Consider the following 24342-nt stretch of genomic DNA (forward strand, 5'->3'; position numbering starts at 1 on the left):
AACCATCAGACTTTTCAATATCAATGCTTTATACAAATGAAAATGGAGGAACATACTTAAGAAACTCAAGGGAAAATATATATGAGCCAAGAATTTTATATCCAGAAAAACCAACTTTCTAGTAATTAGCAAAGAACACAGGAAATCTGTCATCAGCATGTAAGAACTCAGGTAATATTGGTCCTATGAACACTTTTTGCGGCATTATTTGAGAGACCAGACTTCAGACAACTAAAGTAACTAGAGAAATAACATCCTGGGAACTGATGGATTAAATACATTGTTACAGACAGTGAAGAGTCTGCCTGCAAAGCATGAGACCTGGGTTTGATCCCTGGGTCAGGAAGATCCCCTGGAGAAGGGAATGGCTACCCACTCCAGCATTCTTGCTTGGAGAATTCCATGGACTGAAGAGCCTGATGGGCTACAGTCCATAGGGTCATAAAGAATTGGACTCAGTTGAACAACTAACATATACACAGCTTAGTAGAACTTAAACAGGACAACCAGGAAGAGGCCCCCTACAGGCCAAAGTTGGGACAGTTTGAGCTTCAGTAATGATATTATAGTTAACCCTTGAACAGCTCATGAGTTGGGAGTACCAACCGTCCGAACAGTGGAAAATCCATTACAGTGGGTCCTCCTTATTCATAGTTTGTGCAATGCTATTGTGCATATTCAGTGAAAAAAATAGTATATGAGTGGATCCAACATGTTTCAACCCCATGTTGTGTAAGGGTCAACTGTAATTGACCCTTTCATCAATAGATGAAAACTCATAAATATATTAATCTATGAATTTATAATGATATTTTGAAACAATTTAAAAATTGGTCATCTTTGGAAGATGATATGAAACCAATTCATTACAGAGCAAAGTGGTCAATAAAAGAAAAATCAAACATGTAATCTTGCCTTTCTTGAACTGTACTACTGAGTAACTAAACAGATGGGGGAGGATGTCTTTAATTTTTTAAACTAGGAATGAATGATAGACTATCACCATTTAAAAGTCCTCATTGGATGGATATAGGCATTTAGCATGAAAGGTGCTGCTGCTGCTGCTAAGTTGCTTCAGTCGTGTGCGACTCTGTGTGAGCTAGGAGTACATAATAGAGATGACCAGACATCATGTGTCTTCTGTAATCCTATGAAATGCCACCAATAATCTTGCCAGAAATGCAAACCTGAGTCTCATGTATTCTCTGGATCCAGCTGCCAATTGGAAGGAGCATGCTAAACTGCACCAAAAATGTGCAACCAGCAAAATCTAGACAAGAGAAAACGCTACTGGTCGAATTGCCTGGGTTTCCAACAGATAAGTTGTAAGAAAATGGACAGTATGAAGAAGAAATCTGGTAGATTAAAAGTGACTTTAAATATATCATATGTTTTAGGACAGACATTGGAGTGATAAAACTACTTTTAAAACGCAAGGAAATTATTGTTACAAAAATGAGGATGATGGCTTTATGGAGGTAGGGAGGGGTTGTAACTGGAACAAGTCTTCTGGAATGTCCAACGAAGTTCAATTTCCTGACTTGATGGTGTTTAACATATAATTTATTTTATTAAACGATATGTCTGTTGTATATAGTTTTATATATGTATGTTTTATTTTGCCATAAAAAGGATTAAAAATAAACTGATCCAGTACCAAACATTTTAAGACTGATTATCTCTGGGTGACAGAAGAACTGGTAATTTTAATGTTTCTTTTTTCTCTTTCATGTGTATTTTTTCTAATTGTACTTACACTGAACATTTCTTAGATATGCAATTTAAAATTAGAAAGTGACATTTCAATATAAATCTTGTAAAAATCAGCCACAGGGTATCTTGGTAGGACTTTATTTAAAATAAAGAGGAAATTCAGAATATTATAATAGTTTAATCAATGGCTGTGACTTCTTTTTCTTACAAAACTTAAAACTGTTTAGTTTTTCCTAGAGAAATGACACAGTGCCAGTCTGGTGAACAGACGTAGGTTTGTGAGTTTTCCTGACCTTATTGATCTGAATCCCTCTAAGCTTTAGTGTCACTTTCCTTTTGGGTCAAGAAAGTGGTGATGGTCTCATCACACTTGATAGTAAAAAGAAATTCAAGGAAAGCTGTTTGTAAGGTGAGACTTCTGTGCTAATACATCACCCTCATTACATCTATTGAGATCTACAAAATATTTTGTTCTTTTTATTTCTTTGCTTAGAGCAATAAATGAAAACCTAGTCTTTCAGGAGTTGCATGGAAAAGTTAAAATGCTGGATAATTTGTATAGTAATGAATGATCCTTTCAATTTCATCTTCACATCATATTATCAATAGCTGTTTGCTTAAAAAAGAACAACTCTCCACACTAGCATGGAGACAGAGTTGAGTTTGATGATACTGATTATGTTAGGTGGGTGGTCCTCTGTTTGACCTTTTTACCAACTGTTACTCAAGCACCTTCAAACAGAGAAATTTTAGGTACTATCATTAGATAGCAAATTAGATCACATATGTACAAATATATTTTAACCTTTTTTGGTGAGAAAATAGGCATAATTCATTTTCTTGGTTCTATCTAAACTAAGGAATCACATTCCTGTGGGATGAATTACTTTTCACGTTTTCTTTTAATATTGTGTAAAGTTTATGGTGATAGCAAATTTAGTGCCCTTAGATTACGAGGGCACTTTCTTCTCATTAGCATTCCTTATATGAGAATGCACTCATTTTTTCTAAAAATAAAACTCGAGCATTATCAGAAACCCCTTCTATAACTTTTTGGGAGGCAGGTAGTTGTTTTTTGTATGCTTTTCTGTGGGAGAGAGAAGGGTTTTCATTGGTTGTCTGGTTTTGCTTTCTTCTTCATATGGTGAATGTCTTTACCTAGAGTGTGTGATGTGGAATGGGACTTGTACTTTTAAATGAGATGTCATTTTTTCCCCATCAAGAGTTCACATTGAAACCCAAATAGAGATAAGTTAGAAGAACATTATGCTTAGTGAAAGAAGCCAGTCACAGAAAACCATATATTATATGATTCCATTTATAAGAAATGTCCAGAATAGACACGTCCATAGAAACAGAAAGTAGATTAGCGGTTGCCAGGGGCTGAGGGGAGGAGATGGGGGTGGTAGTGGGGGCGGGAATGATTGCTAATGGGTATAGGCTTTCTTTCTTTTTGAGGTGATGATGCTATTCTAGAATTAGATAGTGATGATGGTTGCACACCACCATGAATATACCTAAGGGCCCTGTATTGTAGGCTGTCCCGGAGGAGGCAGACCGGGAAAGTGGCCTGGTGCCTGCCCACCTGGCCTTTCTCCCACCCGCCCACTCAGGGTTGCCTGAGTTAGAGACCTGGATATGGCTTGAAAATCACTGATCGGAACAATATAAACTCTTTTATTGCCAGATGAAAATAGACCAAGTAAAAGCTGGAGGCCATTACTTTCCTGTCTCCTTGTATATTAACAATTTGTTAAGAGCAGACACAGAAATAAATTGGGTCATAAATGCTTATTCTTGCATGGGGCCTTCTTTTTGTATTTCTATCATGGAAAGCTTCTTCTTCTTCTTTTTTTTTTTCTTTCTTTCTACCAAAACATTCAGGATAAACATATCTATAAACTTAATGATCTGAAGCTGTTGATACCCATTGCTGAAAGTCCAAATGTCCTTTATAGCAGTGATATATCTTTTTGGCTTTATTCTCAGGACCAGGCTTTGTGTCTCTAAATATTGCCTTCTTTATTCCCAGCTGTGATCTGCTCCTCTCCCCTGTTCTGCCTGGTCACAGATAAATACCCCCAAACCAGCATCTCATAGCAACACTTTTCCCTGTATAGAGTGCCTTGAATTCTCTTTTTTTTCCCCCCAATTAGTAGCTTATTTTCTACACTTTATATTTGAGAGGGTCTGTATCTATATAATGGAGGTATTATATAGTTTGTTCTTTGTTATTCAGAAAAAGATTTGACATTGTGGGTCTGATAGCAAGGTCCGGTGATAACGTGGGCTTTGCTTGCTATACATATTCTTTTAAATAAAAAGAAAACTGATGTATACATAGCTTGGGCTGATTTATGTTATTTCTGCTCTGCAAGGTTAGAGAATCAAGTAGTAGCAGTAGCAGTTGTTTAGTCGCTAAGTCATGTCCAACCCTTGCGACCCCATGAACTGTAGCCCATCAGGCTCCTCTGTCCATGGGATTCTCCAGGCAAGAATACAGGAGTGGGTTGCCATTACCTTCTCCATAGAGAATCAAAAATTCCCTTAATTGTTTACTAGAAGAAAACATATTTAGGTGGCATGAGAGCAAATAGAAAGTAACAAAACCATGTAAGGACTGACTCAATTCAGTTGTTCCAAAAAATATTTTGTTACGCTTCTGTTTGCAAAACAAGTTTGTGTGAATCCAGGGCATGCTTGTCAGGAGGGAAAAGACAGACTGAGGAGGGTGCAAAGGCTGGGGGAGCAGGTAGCAGGTAGGTCAGTCACCCTAAATGATTACGTTAGCCAATCATATTGAAATGCTTTTTTTTAAAGTCACATTTTATATCACCATTAGTAATTAAGTCCATGTCAAATGTATGCTCTGTGTGTGTGTGTGTGTGCGCGCACGCGTGTGTGTGCACGCGCTCCAGTCACTTAGTCATATCTGACACTTTGAGACCCCATGGACTGTAGCCTGCCAGGCTCCTGTATCCATGAAATTTTCCAGGCAAGAATACTGGAGTGGGTTGTGTTTCCTACTCCAGCGGCTCTTTGTGACCCAGGGATTGAACCCACATCTCCTGCATTGCAGGCAGATTCTTTACCGCTGTACCACCTGGAAAGTCCCATGTCAAATAATTATATGTTTATATGGGTGGGGAAGAACAAAGAATCTGATAGTATTCCTTGCAGAACAGAGAACCAGCGTGGCCCTGGTCTTTCTCTCTTGTGTACTGTTTTCTCTTTTTCTAGACTACAATTTGTGCTGGCTTCTGTGAAGTCGGTACAGGATATATGTATATATATGCATATATATATATGGGTGAATTAGGAGGACGTGTGTGCCTCATTACTTAGCTAAAATCATATAATATCCAGAATACATCCTCACCAAGTGTTTAATAGCAAATTGCAGCTTTTCTAGTGACAGGAATTAATGAATAACACTGCCAAAATTGATTTTAACGTATTGGGGAAATGATTTACTTATTGCTTATTCTCAACAGAAAATTAAAAATTATAAGCTGATTGCTGGAAATATTTAACGATGAGTCTTGATTGCCATGTGTTCTCATGACCTTGTGTGCTATTCCAAAAATACATAAACTACTGAAAGTGTTGTCATTTAATTGCATCAATTTACATCTGCTCTAATTTGATTGTAGATAGTTGTCTCCTTCCATTTTAATAAGTGTAATTTTTTTCAACCTCATAGACAACATCTGGGGAAGATGTACGGGACTTCACAAAGGTGCTGAAGAATAAGTTCAGATCGAAGAAATACTTTGCCAAACATCCTCGGCTTGGCTACCTACCTGTCCAGACAGTTCTTGAAGGTGACAACTTAGAGACGTAAGTTTAATTTTACTATTAAACTTGTATCTATATGTGCTCTTATACCTGATACTTTTATATTAGTGACAAAAGATAAGTCTGATAACCAAAAAGAAGTTGTGTTTTGGTAAAATGTTTCATCTACAAAGAGGGAAACAAAACTTGGACTCAGTCTTTGCAACATGAATTTTTGACAGCACAGGTTTAATTTTGCATGTTTTCCTGAACTTTTGAAATATGTAATAATGTGTCCGCCTTTGCACTGGTCTTCTCTTTTACTCTTAAAAATACTTTAAGCAAATTGTTGTATTTATGCTCTTTCATTACTTTATTTATTTTCCAATTTTCCCTCTTTGTGGGTTATTTTTTTTTTTACTATTTCTTATATGTTTTGCACTCATTTTACTTATTTTAATATGTTTATTAATAATGTTTAATTCCTTGCTTCAGATATATATCTATATGAAATCTCATCAAAATCTCACATTGCGTTTCTAATTTCTTTTTTTTCTTAAACATGGCAGTGAAATAAGATAGCTTTAAATAGAACCTGTAATAGACAAAGTTTTCTTAAAAGTATATCATTTGAGTTTACAAACATAAATGAAACAAAGTTTCAGATTGCAAAATTACTTTGGGATTATAAAATGAAGGATAATAGTTTATAGCCTGAAATGAAAAGAAATTTTAAAATGAACCAGAATAAATGCAAGAACAAAATTTAAATTACTAAGTAATTATATGTCAAGATCAAAATAAATATGATTTTAAATCTTTGAATTACTTTTTTTTGAAATATCAGCATAAATATGCCTGCCAAGGCAATTTTCTTGTGCTTGAATCTTGGGGAAAATTAAGTTTTATTGCTAATCATCACCAGAGTGCCTAGTCATAAAGAATAGTGGAGTTCTAGTTACAGAAATATTCCTTCTCAAGTAACTACAGAAGAGAAGCTCTGAAGTGTGGAGTTTTCTACATTATACAGTAAAGAAAACTGAAGTAAGAACTTCAGTAAAAAGAACTTCACATAAAAATGTGTTGACATTTAACCTTCAAAACTCATAGTTAACTTATTTGTGTATATATGAGAGATAATCAGAGAACAGTAGCAGTCCAGAGTATTATGACAGTCCATGTCTCAAAGATGTCAAAATAGAGGGATAGACTATTTAGTCCAATTTTTTTATCCATATAAAACTCTTTGGACCAGGGGCTTTGCTACATTTATATGCAATTTTTATTTTTAGTTTGTTTAACCACTAAAAAATAAAAGGAAGACTATAGACAAAGTGAAGTGGGTATTTTTATCCCTCCATAGGTAATATTATGGATGTGCATGAAGAAGGAAATACAACGTGGCTGTATATGTAGATAGGTCCAAAAATACCACATACTCATTTAAAGCATACCAAAAACTTCAAACTTTTTGATAACTTTGCTTGATATCAAATTCCATACAATTAAGATATATGCCTCCCAGTCATTTTTTTCTGCAGTACATTTTAGAAGAAATTTTATTGAAATGATTTTAATTTAAGGCATACTATTTGAAACACTTGTGATTCCCTGGTAGCTTGGTTGGTAAAGAATCTGCCTGCAACGCAGGAGACCCCAGTTTGATTCCTGGATCGGGATGATCCACTGGAGAAGGGATAGGCTACCCACTCCAGTATACTTGGGCTTCCCTAGTGACTCATCTGGTAAAGAATCTGCCGGCAATGCTTAAAATCTGTAAAGAAGGTATATCCTGATCCTGTCTTTGTTTTGCGGATAGATTTTTTCCCCTTTCTTTCAAAAAGTATATGATAATACATTCTTATTTGTTTTAGTGTCTAATATATAGTTTAACTATGCTGAATACCTAATAAAGATAAAATTTTGCCTATCTTGGTATCAGATCTAAACAACCTTTAGAGTAAGGGCCTGAAGCATAGAATTATCACACCGTGGTTTTATTTACAAGATAATTTGATAGGTTTGAAATAGTGATGTGCTTTTGACTCTTTGGATAAACCATTGGCATTTTATGTTCCAAATAGCTACCTCCCTTGTATGAGTCATGCAGATAGATAGATCTTTTAAATTGCTTTTAAGCAATTTTGATAATTTGCCTTTCACTGTCAAAATAATGACTGACGTTAATAGTTCTGAGTGATTCAGTTAAAGGAAAAGAGAACAGAAAAGTGTGTGCCAAATAATTTTGTGCTATGATTTTTGGCTGTAACTCTGAAGATGCTTCATTTCATCAAAGATGAATGTACCAGCATTTTCAGTGAGAGGAAAATGAGGGAAAGAAAAGGAGTGTAAGATTAAATCAGATGTCATGAGATCCTTTTTTGAAAAAGATTTATGAGCTACTGGATACATTGGGCAGATTTTCTTCCTTTTTTAATCCTAGAATGTATTCTTGGAGTTGGTATAGTTCATTTTTCTACTGAGCCCTTTCTAGTACAGGGCCACTTAATCTTCTGGTGTAACAATTTATGTGAATAGGTAGTAAAAGTTTTGATTTCATTTATTCTCCTATTTGTGGGAGGAGAACATTGGAGAAAAACCAGTTAAGTGGTAAATGTGTTGAAGTTATTTATGAAGCTGATTAGAATTTCCTTTTGCTTCTTTCTCTTTCATCCCTGCAAAATATAATGTCTTATCCCCTATCCAGTAATTATACATGCATGCATGGAGGGGATTTATGGGAAAATTAGTTATTATTAAAAGGAGGTAAACAAACCCATGCTTAGGTTTATTCAATTAATTTTATAACTATGCAAGATTTTTTTCACAAAAATAAATCAAAATAAATGAGTAGAGCTTGATGAAAGAGTTCTTACCATTGAAAATAGACCTGAGAAACAAGCTCAAAGGGTGACAAAGTAATTTGAGAATTGAGTGAGATTTATTGGCTAAAAAGGTAGCTTAGTTTCCCTGAAAATTGAAAGGAATAAAATAGGCACCTCTCCCTGGTATTGGTTGGGCTTCTCTGGTGGCTCAATTGGTAGTGGATTCGCCTGCAATGCAGAAAACCCGGGTTGGATCCCTGGGTTGGGAAGATCCCCTGGAGAAGGAAATGGCAACCCACTCTGGTATTTTGGCCTGGGAAATCCCATGGACAGAGGAGCCTGGTGGGCTACAGTGCATGGGGTCACAAGAGTCAGAAAAAACTTAGCGACTAAACAACCACCACTACCACATGTATTGGTTAAGGTGGAATAGATGAGTTTCTTGGTTTTTTAAGTTCTTATGGTAGCAAGAACCATCTCATAGTAAGTGGAATTATGGTTGTGGGAGCACTGGACTGGGAAGAAGTGACAGTTCATCCCAGAACTGAAAGATGAATAGGGCCAAAAACTCAGTGTTTGCTACCCGGGGAGGAGAGGGAGTTTCCCAGCAAGGCAAACATTTTCAACAGCCGAAAGACAACCCTGTTTTGGAAACTGGAGTGGCAAGTTGAGAATCGTGACGAGAAATGGGAATGAAAAGGAAAGCAGGAAGCAGATCATGATCAGTCTGGTAAAGCAGGTGAAGATGTTTACAGTGTTCAAGAGCAGTGGGGAGGGGCCACTGAAGCTTTATCTGTCAGAGCCGCTGGGAGCCCTGCTCTGCGACAAATGGACTTCAAAAGGCAAACAGACGGGAAGTGTGAGAAGTCTGCTGAGAATTTAAGGCACTGAAAAGTCTATAAATTCTTCAGAGAAAGTCTGAATTATATTTCTTATAACATTAAGTATATTTAGTAGAGTCTTGCATATTAGTGTGTGATTAGCCAAAACACCCTGTTCAGACACCACTCTGGAACGCAGTTGAGAGGCAGCATTATGAAGTCTGGGCTAACACAGAGATTGGTCTTTTCCTAACCCCCTTTAATCATGGATTCTAACAATTCAGGGAGAATATTGCCCAGTTTTCTTCTTCTGAAATTAAATGAAAAAGCTTATCAGTTAATATATTTTCTACAAATCAAAGTACTTTGAAGTCAATAAAGCCTAGAGGTTTTTTTTTAATCTTTTTCTTTTCTCAGAAATTTTCACAATACATAAAGAAGCTTTCTTTTGACACTCTTCAGTTCAGCTTTTTGCCTCTGCCATTCTTATCTTAGTTCAATGAATCACTATTGTACTAACTGAATTAACTTTACAGGAACCAGTCAAGCAGTTTCACAAAGCTTTTGTGAGTTCAATTAAGATTTTATATATATATACACACACACATGTATTTTTCTTACATTTAAAGCTCACAGCAAATGTTGTGGTATACTTGAATTTTAGAAATGATCTCTAAATTCTTTAGAGATTCTTTACCATCTGAGCCACCAGGGAAAGTGTATAGAAAATCATTTATCTGACACTGAACATCTGTATTTCAGAGTTAACGAAAAGTAGTGATATGAAAAGACTATTGAATAATACTGTTTTGTTTCATTGTTGTGTCTATTTTATACATAGGTAATTAAGTCTATTTACAGTATAAATGTCTGACAAACACAGACCAGATAAATGACTTTTTTTGAAATAAGTCCAAAGAATCTCGGTTTTCCACACCAATAAGATGACTTTCCGTCATCTTTTAATCTTCACTTTACAGACATCAACTTTTGCTTCTCAATGGAAGATAATGAGATCGTTAACTTTTTCTTAAGTATGTATCTATAATAGAAATAGGAGAATCAAGTAGCTGTAGAATAAATTTTCCTTCTTCTTTGTTTTAACCAGCATTACCTTTTGCAGGAGACATTATTTAATTAGACAACTAGTTTTCTTTAGGCTTTTAAATTTCCACATTCATCAGTATTCCCCCACCCCTCCCCACACCCCCAATAAAAAAGGGTTAGGGTTTGAACTAACTTTTAATTAGGATCATTTGTTTTCAAACGATATTTCTTACAGACTTGGGGTTTTCTAGGCAGTGCTGTGAGATTGGAGTGTATCTCCAGGGCTAGGAATGATAGTGAATAATCAAGTTCCAGTCTCAAGCTCTGATTCTAATAGACAGTGTTCCTTTTATCAGTTTCTTGGATAGAACTTCTGGATAAAATTTTGTTTGGTGAAAGTGTATCATGATCTAGCAATGTTTCTTTCAGTTTATGGATAATTGAGAATTTTGGCCAGGTGTAGAGGAGAACATCTAGGCTGTATCTTTTTTCAGTGTATCTGTGAGGCTGAGATACTCTGTGTACACCTTTATTTGGATTTTATTTAAAATTGGGCAAAGGGGACTTCCCTAGCGGTTCAGTGGTTAAGACTTCGAGTGTCCAATGCAAGTGGCACAGGTTCCATTCCTGGCCAGGGAACTAACATCCCACATGCCATGTGCTGCAGCCAGGAAAATATGCTTTTGAAAAACAATAAATAAAATTGAGGAAAGATTCAGAACATTCTCATTTTATTGCAACTCTGCCATCAATATATAATGTAGTCTTTGGTATTTAACTTTTCCTTTCTGATCAAGTTTCTTCTGCAGGAAAAACAAAAATATGATTGCACCTCTGTCCAGTACATTATGAAACATTACTTTTTAAATTATCCCATAATTTTGAGCTATTTTAGAGCATTCTCTGTCTTTTTCCAATCAGACTCTTTAAATGTGTTTGCTGTTATAACAAATATCCTATAATATTTGTGGAAAGGCCCCTGCAGGCACTTGAATACATAGCATCTTTTCTAGAATAAACAGTCATTTCTGTTTGTTTTGACTTCTTTCATGGTGGACCTCAGGGCAACCAAATGCAGGAGTGGAAGACGATTGAGATGTATCCCACTCCCGACCCTCCGACCGACCGCTTTTGTCTTAAATTGCTCTAAAGTGTGTTTTCTATGACTTTTGTCTCCCTCTGCCCTCCTTGCAGTCCTATCACACTCATCAGTATGTGGCCAGAGCACTATGAGTGAGTATCCACATCTCCGTGTGCACAAGATGGATGTTCTGATCAGTTTTACTAGCATGGGGTGATTACTAAACTCTTATCCTAAAATAATAGTTCTGCCTCCTGGGTAACAATCCTAGTGGTTTGTTTGCATGTCAAATTTATTTTTTAACTAAGCTAACATTCCTAATAGTAACATCTGTCAATATGTGGGCATAAAACTGTTTCTTTGCTTTCTTTCTTCCAGCCCTTCGCAGTCTCCTCAGCTGTTTCATGATGATACCCATTCAAGAATAGAACAGTATGCTACACGGTAAGAAACTTTGCTGGGATCCCTCCACTGCACTGCCACCCAGAATGTATCTCATTCTGCATTAAGCTTATATCATTCACATGCCTTGGTTTAAGAGACGTAGTTTTGCAGGAGTGGTGATTCTATTATATTTGAAATCTGGGCTTTCATCTTTCTATACTGTAATTTGCAGTTTGCCAAACACTTGCAATATGTTCTACTGAGTAAATCTCCATGGGATGTGATTAGTGAGCTCATGAGAATGCAAACACTGTACAAATAGGATTTAGATAATGTAACCCAGTTTCAATGAATGAAAGTATTGAAAGTGTTCCCCAGAGATGGTGTACATATGAATTACAATATGTAATTAAATGTATGCTCATACTTTACCATAGAGGTTTATTTTGGAGTTCCCAAACAATATAAAAGTATAAGCTGGTCTTATTGAGTTGTACAAACTTTTATACAACCAAATATGTACTAGGCATTGGCAGTGTTAGTAACTGGCTATGCTTTAAAAGGTTATAGTTCAACCTGTGGTTGCTGAGGGGAAGGATGATGGGATGGGACAGTCAGAGAGTTTAGGATAAACATGTACACCTCACTGTATTTAAAATGGATAACCAGCAAGGACCTCCTGTATAGCACAGGGAATTCGACTCAGTGTTATGTAGCAGCTGGCATGGGAGGAGAGTTTGGAGGAGGATGGATACATGTATATGTATGGCTGAGTCCCTTTGCTGTCCACCTGAAACTAACACAATATTGTTAATCAGCTATACTTCAAAATAAAATGAAAAGCTTTTTTAAAAAGGTGTGGAAAATCTTAAGGACAAATATAATACCTGAAAAAAAAAAATAAATAAAAGGCTATAGTTCAAGCAACATAATAAAAACAGTAACATTTGAGCTGAGTCTAGGCCAAGTAGAAATTTCAGGAAAAAGTGGAAAAACATGCTTAAAAGCATTGAGCTCAGAAAGAATACAGTTTATTTAAAGAATTGCAAGTAGAGAAAGGGGAAAGGACAAGACAGAGTGAAGGGACAGAAGCTGAAGTCCAGTTATGCGGAGCCTACTTGCTAAGGATGGGCTTCCCTGATAGCTCAGTTGGTAAAGAATCCACCTGTAATGCAGGAGACCCTGGTTCAATTCCTGGGTCAGGAAGATCCACTGGAGAAGGGATAGGCTACCCACTCTAATATTTCTGAGCTTTCCCTGTGGCTCAGCTGGTAAAAAGTCTGCCTGCAAGGCGGGAGACCTGGGTACGATCCCTGGGTTGGGAGGATCCACTGGAGAAGAGAAAGGTTACCCACTCCGGAATTCTGGCCTGAAGAATTCCATGGACTGTATAGTCCATGGCTTGCAAAGAGCTGGACACAACTGAGTGGCTTTCACTTTCACTTGCTAAGGAGTAAGATTCTGTCCTTTGGTAAAGAGGCATTATGGAGAATCTTTAAACATGAGAGGGAGAGGGACATAATCAGATGTGTGCGAGAGTGCAGACTGACTTAATCTGAGAGATCAACTAGGAAACTACATAACATGATGTAAAATAAAAGTCTTTAGTCCTTATGGTGGTGATGATAGAAACAGAACTCAGCGTTAGACGTTTTCATTTCAAAGTCTTGTTAGGGAATTTGAGCTCTTCTGGATTTTGTGGGAATTAGGACAGTTTAAGAAACACGGAGGCTGTACCAATCAACTATACCCTGTGTGGTCACATTCTCTAACCTCTTTATTTTCATTCTACAGACTGGCCCAAATGGAAAGGACCAATGGGTCTTTCCTCACTGATAGCAGCTCTACCACAGGAAGTGTGTAAGTAAATCATGAAATTAGTGCTGCCTTGGAAAGCTGGTTCTTATATTATGGCTGTTGGAAGTAATCTTCATTGACTGTGGCTCTGAATTTTGATCCAAATCAAAATTGATAAGTGTGGTTATAAAAATGTCTACATAGATTTTATGGTTTCAAGCCATGATAGTATAAATTGGATATGTTTATTTATTTAGTTTCATATAAGTTACTGAAGAAAATCCTATATTTGGCTACTCATCTGCCCTAGGAAAATCATATTTATTTATTTATAAATACAGGTATAGATATTCATTCCATTTATCTGATGTTAATTTAACAGGTGTAATTCTTGTTACATCTTGTTAATTTAACAGATTTAATTCTATAGAATATGTGCCATTCTGTAAAATTCTTTTCCTTCTGTGTGCTCATATTTTCTCCATAATCTCTGCCATTTAATAGTTATGACCTATACAGGCTTGAACATCTACTCCTTACCCTTCACTGGAAAGTGTTAACTCCTCTGCCAATAATTTGATTTTATTAGCAACTAGGAAAAGCCTCATTAACTTTAGAATGCTTTTTAAAAACCTTTCTTGGCAGATATTTTATCTCTGATTATTCCACTGTCGTGTGCCATCTTGCTTTTATAGCTTTCCCCACCCTCCACCACCTTGGAATTAATATTTTCAATTCTGGATGGTGTCTTATGATTTCAGTAGTGTGGAGCTTAGTTGGCTCACCCAGTCATTGTGGTTTGGATCTGTTGGGAAGCTCTAAGGTTGCCAGGAAAGTTGTCAAACTTGGTTCTTAGTATTTTATACTAAAAAAGATCATAGAGACAGCCAAGTTGAAATACCTAAGGTACTCTAACATGAAACGTCTCCTGGTCAATATTTGTTTTTAATTGTTTTACTATCATTAAGCTTATAAATAAAAGTTCTCAGGAGATTTTTCAATTTTCAATTTCAAAAATTAGCAAGTTAGTACTTTATAACAATACAGTAGTGACTTATACATTATTATTAATGTACTGTGTGTTTGGAACAATTCCCAAACCAAGGTAAGAGCATATACATAATGCTTGTTTCATATTTAAACTCTTAGTATGTACTTCTTATAAAGCAGTTAAGTATCTTGAATATCCTAAATCAACATATTTTCCATCAAGGTTGAGAAATAGCTAAAGAATGAAACAAAATTTAAAACTACTAATTAAAACAAAACTTAAATTCTTTAAATGTGTTTGTCACACCTTGTGATCCAAGTAAAGGCAATAATCATATTTAGTATTTCCTATTTTCAAATTAGAGAAGGCACTATTGATTTTTAAATTTAGCACTAATGTCAGAGAAATGACAAAATAATCATATGAGTAACAGCTGAATACATTTTAATATACTGTCAAGAGATATATTAACTCATTCTTCCATCCAAAAAAAAACATTGCATGCCTACATTGCAGTGGTGTGCTGGAGGCAGTTGTGAGAGCTGGTTGTTAAATTTTCAGGAAGTTTGTAAGCTGCTTGTTAAACAAAGACATTATTAAAATTCATTTGTATATACCTATGGACTGTAGCCCACCAGGCTTCTCTGTCCATGTAATTCTCTAGGCAAGAATACTGGAGTGGATTGCCATGCCCTCCTCCAGGGGATCTGCCTGACCCAAGAATTAAACCCGTGTCTCTTATATCCCCTGCATTGGCAGGCAGGTTCTTTACCACTAGTGCCACCTGGGAAGCCCATGTATATACTTGCAAACCAACAGACTAGATTAAAATAATAACAAAAATAATACTCAGGATGCATCACATCTTAGTTATTTTACCCCATTTTACTGTTACCTGTGCTCTAGGGGTGTCAGGTGGTGTGCAACTATGAATCTTTTTTCAGCTCTATATTCAGTGAAGTCATTAGCTTAAATTGGCCATACTGAAGTATTTAAACCATCAGTTCAGTTCAGTTCAGCCGCTCAGTCGTGTCCGACTCTTTGCGACCCCATGAATCGCAGCACGCCAGGCCTCCCTGTTCATCAACATCTCCCGGAGTTCACTCAGACTCATGTCCACCGAGTCCGTGATGCCATCCAGCCATCTCATTCTCTGTCGTCCCCTTCTCCTCCTGCCCCCAATCCCTCCCAGCATCAGAGTCTTTTCCAATGAGTCAACTCTTCGCATGAGGTGGCCAAAGTACTGGAGTGTCAGCTTTAGCATCATTCCTTCCAAAGAAATCCCAGGGTTGATCTCCTTCAGAATGGACTGGTTGGATCTCCTTGCAGTCCAAGGGACTCTCAAGAGTCTTCTCCAACACCACAGTTCAAAAGCATCAATTCTTCGGCACTCAGCCTTCTTCACAGTCCAACTCTCACATCCATACATGACCACAGGAAAAAACCATAGCCTTCACTAGATGGACCTTAGTCGGCAACGTATTGTCTCTGCTTTTGAATATACTATCTAGGTTGGTCATAACTTTCCTTCCAAGGAGTAAGTGTCTTTTAATTTCATGGCTGCAGTCACCATCTGCAGTGATTTTGGAGCCCCAAAAGATAAAGTCTGACACTGTTTCCACTGTTTCCCCATCTATTTCCCAAGAATTGAATGGACCGGATGCCGTGATCTTCGTTTTGTGAATGTTGAGCTTTAAGCCAACTTTTTTGCTCTCCTCTTTCCCTTTCATCAAGAGGCTTTTTAGCTCCTCTTCACTTTCTGCCATAAGGGTGGTGTCATCTGCATATCTGAGGTTATTGATATTTCTCCCAGCAATCTTGATTCCAGCTTGTGTTTCTTCCAGTCCAGTGTTTCTCATGATGTACTCTGCATATAAGTTAAATAAGCAGGGTAACAATATACAGCCTTGACGTACTCCTTTTCCTACTTGGAACCAGTCTGTTGTTCCATGTCCAGTTTTAACTGTTGCTTCCTGACCTGCATACAGATTTCTCAAGAGGCAGGTCAGGTGGTCTGGTATTGCCATCTCTTTCAGAATTTTCCACAGTTTCTTGTGATCCACACAGTCAAAGGCTTTAGCATAGTCAATAAAGCAGAGATAAATGTTTTTCTGGAACTCTCTTGCTTTTTCCATGATCCAGCAGATGTTGGCAATTTGATCTCTGGTTCTTCTGCCTTTTCTAAAACCAGCTTGAACATCAGGGAGTTCACGGTTCACATATTGCTGAAGCCTGGCTTGGAGAATTTTGAGCATTACTTTACTAGCATGTGAGATGAGTACAATTGTGCGGTAGTTTGAGTATTCTTTTGCATTGCCTTTCTTTGGAATTGAAATGAAGACTGACCTTTTCCAGTCCTGTGGCCACTGCTGAGTTTTCCAAATGTGCTGGCATATTGAGTGCAGCACTTTCCCAACATCATCTTTCAGGATTTGAAATAGCTCAATTGGAATTCCATCACCTCCACTAGCTTTGTTTGTAGTGATGCTTTCTAAGGCCCACTTGACTTCACTTTCCAAGAGGTCTGGCTCTAGGTGAGTGATCACATCATCATGATTATCTGGGTCGTGAAGATCTTTTTTGTCAGTTCTTCCGTGTATTCTTGCCACCTCTTCTTAATATCTCTGCTTCTGTTAGGTCCATACCAGTTCTATCCTTTGTTGAGCCCATCATTGCATGAAATGTTCCGTTGGTATCTCTAGCTTTCTTGAAGAGATCTCTAGTCTTTCTCATTCTGTTGTTTTCCTCTATTTCTTTGCACTGATCGCTGAAGAAGGCTTTCTTATCTCTTCTTGCTATTCTTTGGAACTCTGCATTCAGATGCTTATAGCTTTCCTTTTCTCCTTTGCTTTTCACTTCTCTTCTTTTCACAGCTATTTGTAAGGCCTCCCCAGACAGCCATTTTGCTTTTTTGCATTTCTTTTCCATGGAGATGGTCTTGATCCCTGTCTCCTGTACAATGTCATGAACCTCCATCCATAGTTCATCAGGCACTCTATCTGTCAGATCTAGTCCCTTAAATCTAGTTCTCACTTCCACTGTATAATCATAAGGGATTTGATTTAGGTCATACTTGAATGGTCTAGTGGTTTTCCCTACTTTCTTCAATTTCAGTCTGAATTTGGCAATAAGGAGTTCATGATCTGAGCCACAGTCAGCTCCTGGTCTTGTTTTTGTTGACTGTATAGAGCTTCTCCATCTTTGGCTGCAAAGAATATAATCAATCTGATTTCGGTGTTGACCATCTGGTGATGTCCATGTGTAGAGTCTTCTCTGTGTTGTTGAAAGAGGGTGTTTACTATGACCAGTGCATTTTCTTGGCAAAACTCTATTAGTCTTTGCCCTGCTTCATTCCACATTCCAAGGCCAAATTTGCCTGTTACTGCAGGTGTTTCTTGACTTCCTACACTTGCATTCCAGTCCCCTATAATGAAAAGGACATCTTTTGGGGGTGTTAGTTCTAAAAGGTCTTGTAGGTCTTCATAAAACCGTTCAACTTCAGCTTCTTCAGCATTACTGGTTGGGGCATAGACTTGGATTACTGTGATATTGAATGCTTTGCCTTGGAGACTAACAGAGATCATTCTGTCGTTTTTGAGACTGCATCCAAGTACTGCATTTCAGACTTTTGTTGAGCATGATGGCTACTCCATTTCTTCTGAGGGATTCCTGCCTGCAGTTGTAGATATAATGGTCATCTGAGTTAAATTCACCCATTCCAGTCCATTTTAGTTCGCTGATTCCTAGAATGTCGACGTTCACTCTTGCCATCTCTTGTTTGACCACTTCCAATTTGCCTTGATTCATGGACCTGACATTCCAGGTTCCTATGCAGTATTGCTCTTTACAGCATCGGATCTTGCTTCTATCACCAGTCACATCCACAGCTGGGTATTGTTTTTGCTTTGGCTCCATCCCTTCAGTCTTTCTGGAGTTATTTCTCCACTGATCTCCAGTAGCATATTGGGCACCTAATGACCTGGGGAGTTCCTCTTTTAGTATCCTATCATTTTGCCTTTTCATGGGGTTCATGGGGTTCTCAAGGCAAGAATACTGAGGTGGCTTGCCATTCCCTTCTCCAGTGGACCACACTCTGTCAGACCTCTCCACCATGACCCACCCGTCTTGGGTTGCCCCGCAGGCATGGCTTAGTTTCATTGAGTTAGACAAGGCTGTGGTCTGTGTGATCAGATTGACTAGTTTTCTGTGAGTATGGTTTCAGTGTGTCTGCCCTCTGATGCCCTCTTGCAACACCTACCATCTTACTTGGGTTTCTCTTACCTTGGGCGTAGGGTATCTCTTCACGGCTGCTCCAGCAAAGCACAGCCGCTGCTCCTTACCTTGGACGAGGAATGCTACAAAGCAGGACCTTTTTATTTATCTTGTAGAGAAGCTGCTGGTAAACACTTAGCAGCACACCCCTGACACGTGCCCAGTTCTGTAAAGGTCGATGCTGTCTTCAGTATCTTATGGCCTAGCAGGGAGACGGATAGAGGAGGAGCATGGTGAGGTCATTTAAAGTAGAAAGAATAATAGGCCCCCAAAGAAATCCACATCCTAATCCCTGACACCTATGACTGTGACTTTACATGGCAAGAGGGATTTTGCACAAGTGACTAAATTAAGGATTTTGAGATGGGGAGATTAGCCTGGGTTATCTGGGTGGGCCCAGTGTAGCTGCAAGGGTCTTTGTAAGAAGGAGGAGAGTCAGAGTTTGGGATACACACTCTGGGAGCAGAGGTGAGATACAAAGAGATTTTACAGGTGCTACACTGCTGGCTTTGAAAGTGAAGGAATGTGATGGCCTTGAGTTACTAGAAAAGGCAAGGAAGCAAATTTTCCCTTTTGTGGGAGATTAGATAAATAGTGTAAGAATGTATAAATCATTAAAGAGAAATTGTTGTCTAGTTACTGATACATTAATATTTTTGATGAATATTTTAAGAAGTCTTACTTTGATAGAGCCAATCTGGAAGTCCTTTGCTCTTCCACACTTTAAACTACTGAGTATTTTGGGGGTCTTTTCCTATGAACATGCAGGGATCATTCAAGTGAGAAATCTAACCAGGACTCAACCTTCGAAGTCCTTCTTAGGACCTAAGTCTGGTGGTTTGACAAAATTCATTGTTGTTGTTTAGTCACCAAGTCATGTTCAAATCTTCTGCAAGCCCATGAACTGTAGCCCACCAGGCTCCTCTGTCCATGGGATTTCCCAGGCAAGAACACTGGAGCAGATTGCCTTTTCCTTCTCCAGGGGATCTTCCCAATCCAGCCATTGAGCTTGAGTCTCCTGAATTACAGGTGGATTCTTCACAACTTTGCCACCAGGGAAGCCCCAAATATTTTCATTTTAATTGGCATTATTGACTTGACAAAGTGACTAAGTATTACGATAATAAATATCTTTTCTCCCAGTGGATAGCTTATCCCAATGAGGGTGACTATTCCCTCCTTTGAATTGACAGCGCTCCTCATGAGAGCAGAGTTAAGAATGAAACCTACTATTTTCCTGGCTCTCCTGCTAAGTTTCCCATCTAATAATTTAGCATCTTAGATCATGGGATACAGTAAGAAATGTTTGCTGCCCTTAACAAGACACAATGTTGTTCTTTCTTTGCTTTTAGCTAGGATCAAGGCTTATCTATTTCTTACAGGACCTGATTATAGTAGCAGGAGGTGTATGTGCAATATGAGCTTTGCAGGTGGCGCTAGTGGTAAAAAACCTGCCTGCCAATGCAAGAGACTTAAGAGATGCAGATTCAATCCCTGGGTCAGAAACATCCCCTGGAAGAGGGCACGGCAACCCACTCTAGTATTCTTGCCTGAAGAATCCGATGGACAGAGGAGCCTGGCAGGCTACAGTCCATAGCATCACAAAGAACTGGGCACAACTGAAGCTACTTAGCACACACACATGTGTTTAATATACTCTTAACACCCTGGCCTTTTCCTGGAAGTTTCTTAAGGCTCTGGCATTGGTAGGATACTGATACAATCCCCAGAGACAATAGATGACAGTATTCAGTGCCACCTAACAGTATTGCCAACTTCTGAATGAGGGATCAGTGGCTTTTTAAGGCAGGCTTGACTCTTCTGCTTCACTCTCAGATCTGTCTGGAGGCAACCAACATCAGTATTAGCAATTTAAATCCCAAGGTACTAGTAATTTTTATTGTTGTTGGGAAGGGTTAAAAAAAAACAATTCAGAGTGCCTTAAGCCAAAAATTGTATGTTAGCAAACTTCCACAATAATTTTTGGAATTTTTCCTCTCTCTTGAATTCTCCACCTTACCCCTAGGCCCTCGTGAGTTGAGGTTTTTGTTATTCCAAGCAAGGGTGTAGAAATATTAGCAAATATCTCTTGAATAATAATGGTGATGGTGCAAAAACAACCACCATCTCCTCCTTGATATGGCGACTCTTAAGAGCCAGGCAGGGCTTCCCTGGTGACTCAGTGGTAAAGAAGCTGCCTGCAATGCAGGAAATGCAGGAGACATGGGTTTGATCCCTAGGTTGGGAAGATCCCCTGAAGGCGGAAATGGCAACCTACTCCAGTATTTTTGCCTGGAGAATCCCATGGACAGAGGAGCCTGGTGGGCTACAGTCCATAAGGTCTCAAATAGTTGAACACAACTGAAGCAACTGAGCATGCAGGCAGGCAAGAGCCAAGCAGGCACTGTTCTAGGCACTTTGCCCATGGTCGCTTATTCAATTGTCCATGATGCTCTTGTTCTCATTACACCACTTTATAGAGGAGGAAATCAGGATCCCACAAGCTGAAGGAGGTTGTCCAGGATTTTGTAGTCACTGGTGGAGCTGGGATTCAGACTCAGGCATCCTGGCTCCAGGCACAGGCACCCTTGACCATGCCTCACTGCCTCACTTCACTGCCTCAGCTGGTGTGGGAAGGGAGGGCTTCCAGCAGTCGGGGAGGTGGGAGGGTCAGAGCATCCACACATCCTTCTAGTCCCTTCTGTCCTTGTTCTGCTTCTGCTCATGTCCATCTGTGCTCCAGCTTCACAGTCCAGACCCAAGGAGAAGATTTTGTAATTCAGCATCTGCTGTGCCCAACCTCCCAAATTTGGTTTTTAGGTGGTCTCAGCTGTCAACAGTAAAAGAAAGCCCCTGCCTTGAGGTATGAATTTTGAGACTTGAGCTTGTAATTCCAAGTTACCCCAGGCCCTTTTAGTCATTTGTATCCTATCCTGCAATTTGAGCCATTCTCTGTCCCTCAAATTGGTCTGTGGAACCAGTTCCCTGGCCCCTCACAGCATTCATCTTCTGTGAAAGTGTTAGTCACTCAGTTGTGTCTGACTCTTTGCGACCCCATGGACTGTAGATGGCCAGGTTCCTCTGTCCATGAAATTCTCTAGGCAGGGATACTAGAGTGGGTTTCCATGTCCTCTTCCAGGGGATCTTCCCAACACAGGGATCAAACCGGGGTCTCTTATGTCTCCTGCATTGGCAGGCGGGTGTTCTTTATCACTAGTGCCACTTGGTGAATCTGGTTAATTACTAAGAGTTGTTGACCCTTCATGCATCATGGGCTGCTACTTCTTCAGCCTAGGCCTGAATTAATCTCATGGCATTTTACCTCACATAAACCTAATTGGGAGTTGGTGATGGACAGGGAGGCCTGGCGTGCTGCAATTCATGGGGTTGCAAAGAGTCAGACACGACTGAGCGGCTGAACTGAACTAAAACCTAATCCACAGTACTCCCTTTTCTTCTGAAAGTTTAACTTGGAAATTGTAAACGCATTCATTTTAGGATACTAATTTTCTTTCAAGGCTTCCTGAGTAGTTCAGTTGATAAAGCATCTGCCTGCAATGTGGGAGACCTGGGTTCAATTCCTGGGTTGGGACGTTCCCCTGGAGAAGGAAATGGCAACCCACTCCAGTATTCTTGCCTGGAGAATCCCATGGGTAGAGGAGCCTAGCAGGCTACGGTTCTTGGGACTGCAAGTCAGACACAACTTAATTTTCTTTCATTTCAAAGAATGAACCAGGCCTGTCTCAAAAAGAGACAGGACCCAGGATAGTCCTGGGAAATCTTAGCTGAAACCCAAGGACATTTCCTTAGGCCATTGCCATCAGGGTATCTCACTCCACCTCCTCTCTTGAGTGACCTTGTTGTATGTGGAAGGATGAAATTGGTGTGCTGGCATGATTTGCACTGGCGTTGCTGTTTGCAACTCTGGAGCCTGGAACAAAACAAATCTTTAAAGGAAGGAAATTATTGTTATTTTTGTTTATGTGTTACTTGCAAAAGGTCATTCAATGAATCACAGTTCTTTTGTCATTGGATAAGTACTAATTTTGTAATCTAGACAGTGTTTACTATGCATGACTTAAATACAGTGTAATGGTGTTCTATCTAATTGTATTTCATTGGTACAGTCCACATGTTGGTGGCATTTTCTATTTTAGCACTGGGCACACTATTGATGTTAAATGACTTTAATCTGGTACCTCATGACTGTATAATTAAGAACTCAACTATATCTATTTTTATATTTAACTTTTAGGACTAGTAGTCTGTGAAAACCACTTAAGACTAAAATTATATGTTATATATGAATGATATTTAAATTCTTAGTTTTGGAAAAATTGTCTTAATTTTCTTCCAGACACCTTATTAAAAGAATGTAATGATAGAGATGATGATGGTACTTATATTTTTAAAATAATAATATTATGTTAAAGCCCCATACACTTCCCAAAAGAAATGAATCTATATAAATGTTGACAGCAAGATGCATCTCAGGTCTTAGCTGTTTGTACTTGTTTCACTGTGGATAGTCCCCAAATTTCTAAAACAGATATTTAGTTGGTGTTAATACTGAGCATTAAGTATAATTCCTGAGGTCAGGTGCCTGAAGGCATAAGTGCTCCAAGGACATAAATGGATTAATGTCCATTTATGGGACATTAAATATGGGAGAGGCACCATGTGAGGGTCTATAATCCAATCATAGGTCTGCCAGGGAGCTTATAGGGGCCAGGCTTTCCTCTAACTTGTCCTTATAGTATTTTTTTTTCAACTTTTACTCTGGTCTTTGATTTTCTTTCAGGCGAGTTACTCAGGAATTATATAATTAATTGCTTTTTAAACCAATGTGAGCATGAGTTTATCACTCTTATTTATTACAATCCCTGAGATTACCACCTAATTTGGTTCTGTTTTGCATTATTGTTGCTCTTTCTTTCTTTTGCATTATGGACAAAGTGCTTTCCTGTATATTTATATAACCTGGCTGGTCAGAAGAATGGCCAGGTTAGGACTATAGGCATTGACCAGTATCTTTGGACATTAAACATTATGGAGAGTAGGAGGCTAAACTTTTTTATTTCTTTATAAATGATTTATTGTTTTGTTTTGATTTCTGTCTGATTGCTTGTGATGCTTTATTCTGATGAGATAAAATTTCACTGGGATATATATGAGCACTTTTCTTTTGTTACTGCTTCTTTTTTTGCATACTCAGTCTTTTTGATTTCTATACTCAGCTTTTTTGGCCTAAGAAATATTTTAAATGTTCTGCTTTACTCTTACTTTTTAATTATTTTTATTATTTGTTTTATACACACTGTATCTTTCCAATTTGTCCATTTGTTCTGTCCATATATCTGATATGTACTTTATAATCCCCTCTCGTTATGGTCTTTCTCTTTACTTGAATTGGGTGAAGTGACTCCAAGCATTACTGAATTAGAGTCTTGTCATCCTTAGCAGCTAATTGGTGTCCCTGTGATGGTACATTAGCCTCATAGCCTTCTCTGCTCCTTCATAATACGGTTAGGTTTAGGGTACAATAATAAATTACCCATTTATTCCCTATCAAGAAAATACCCTCTCCCTCCTCAAAATGCACGTGCGCACACCTCCTTGCCACGTTTCTGTCTG

General features: G+C 38.4%; 1 protein-coding gene across 1 annotated transcript in view; it reads left to right on the top strand.

The window, feature by feature from the left end:
* The window catches only part of UTRN (utrophin), a 543338-nt gene that overhangs the window by 503615 nt on the left and 15381 nt on the right, over positions 1 to 24342 (top strand). Inside the window, exons 65-68 of the mRNA XM_052646047.1 lie at positions 5417 to 5553; positions 11378 to 11416; positions 11643 to 11708; positions 13443 to 13508. Of these exons, the coding sequence (XP_052502007.1) occupies positions 5417 to 5553; positions 11378 to 11416; positions 11643 to 11708; positions 13443 to 13508 (308 nt within the window). The remainder of the gene's footprint in view (positions 1 to 5416; positions 5554 to 11377; positions 11417 to 11642; positions 11709 to 13442; positions 13509 to 24342) is intronic.

The sequence above is a fragment of the Budorcas taxicolor genome, chromosome 9 (genome assembly GCF_023091745.1).
Source record: "Budorcas taxicolor isolate Tak-1 chromosome 9, Takin1.1, whole genome shotgun sequence".
Lineage (NCBI taxonomy): Eukaryota > Metazoa > Chordata > Mammalia > Artiodactyla > Bovidae > Budorcas > Budorcas taxicolor.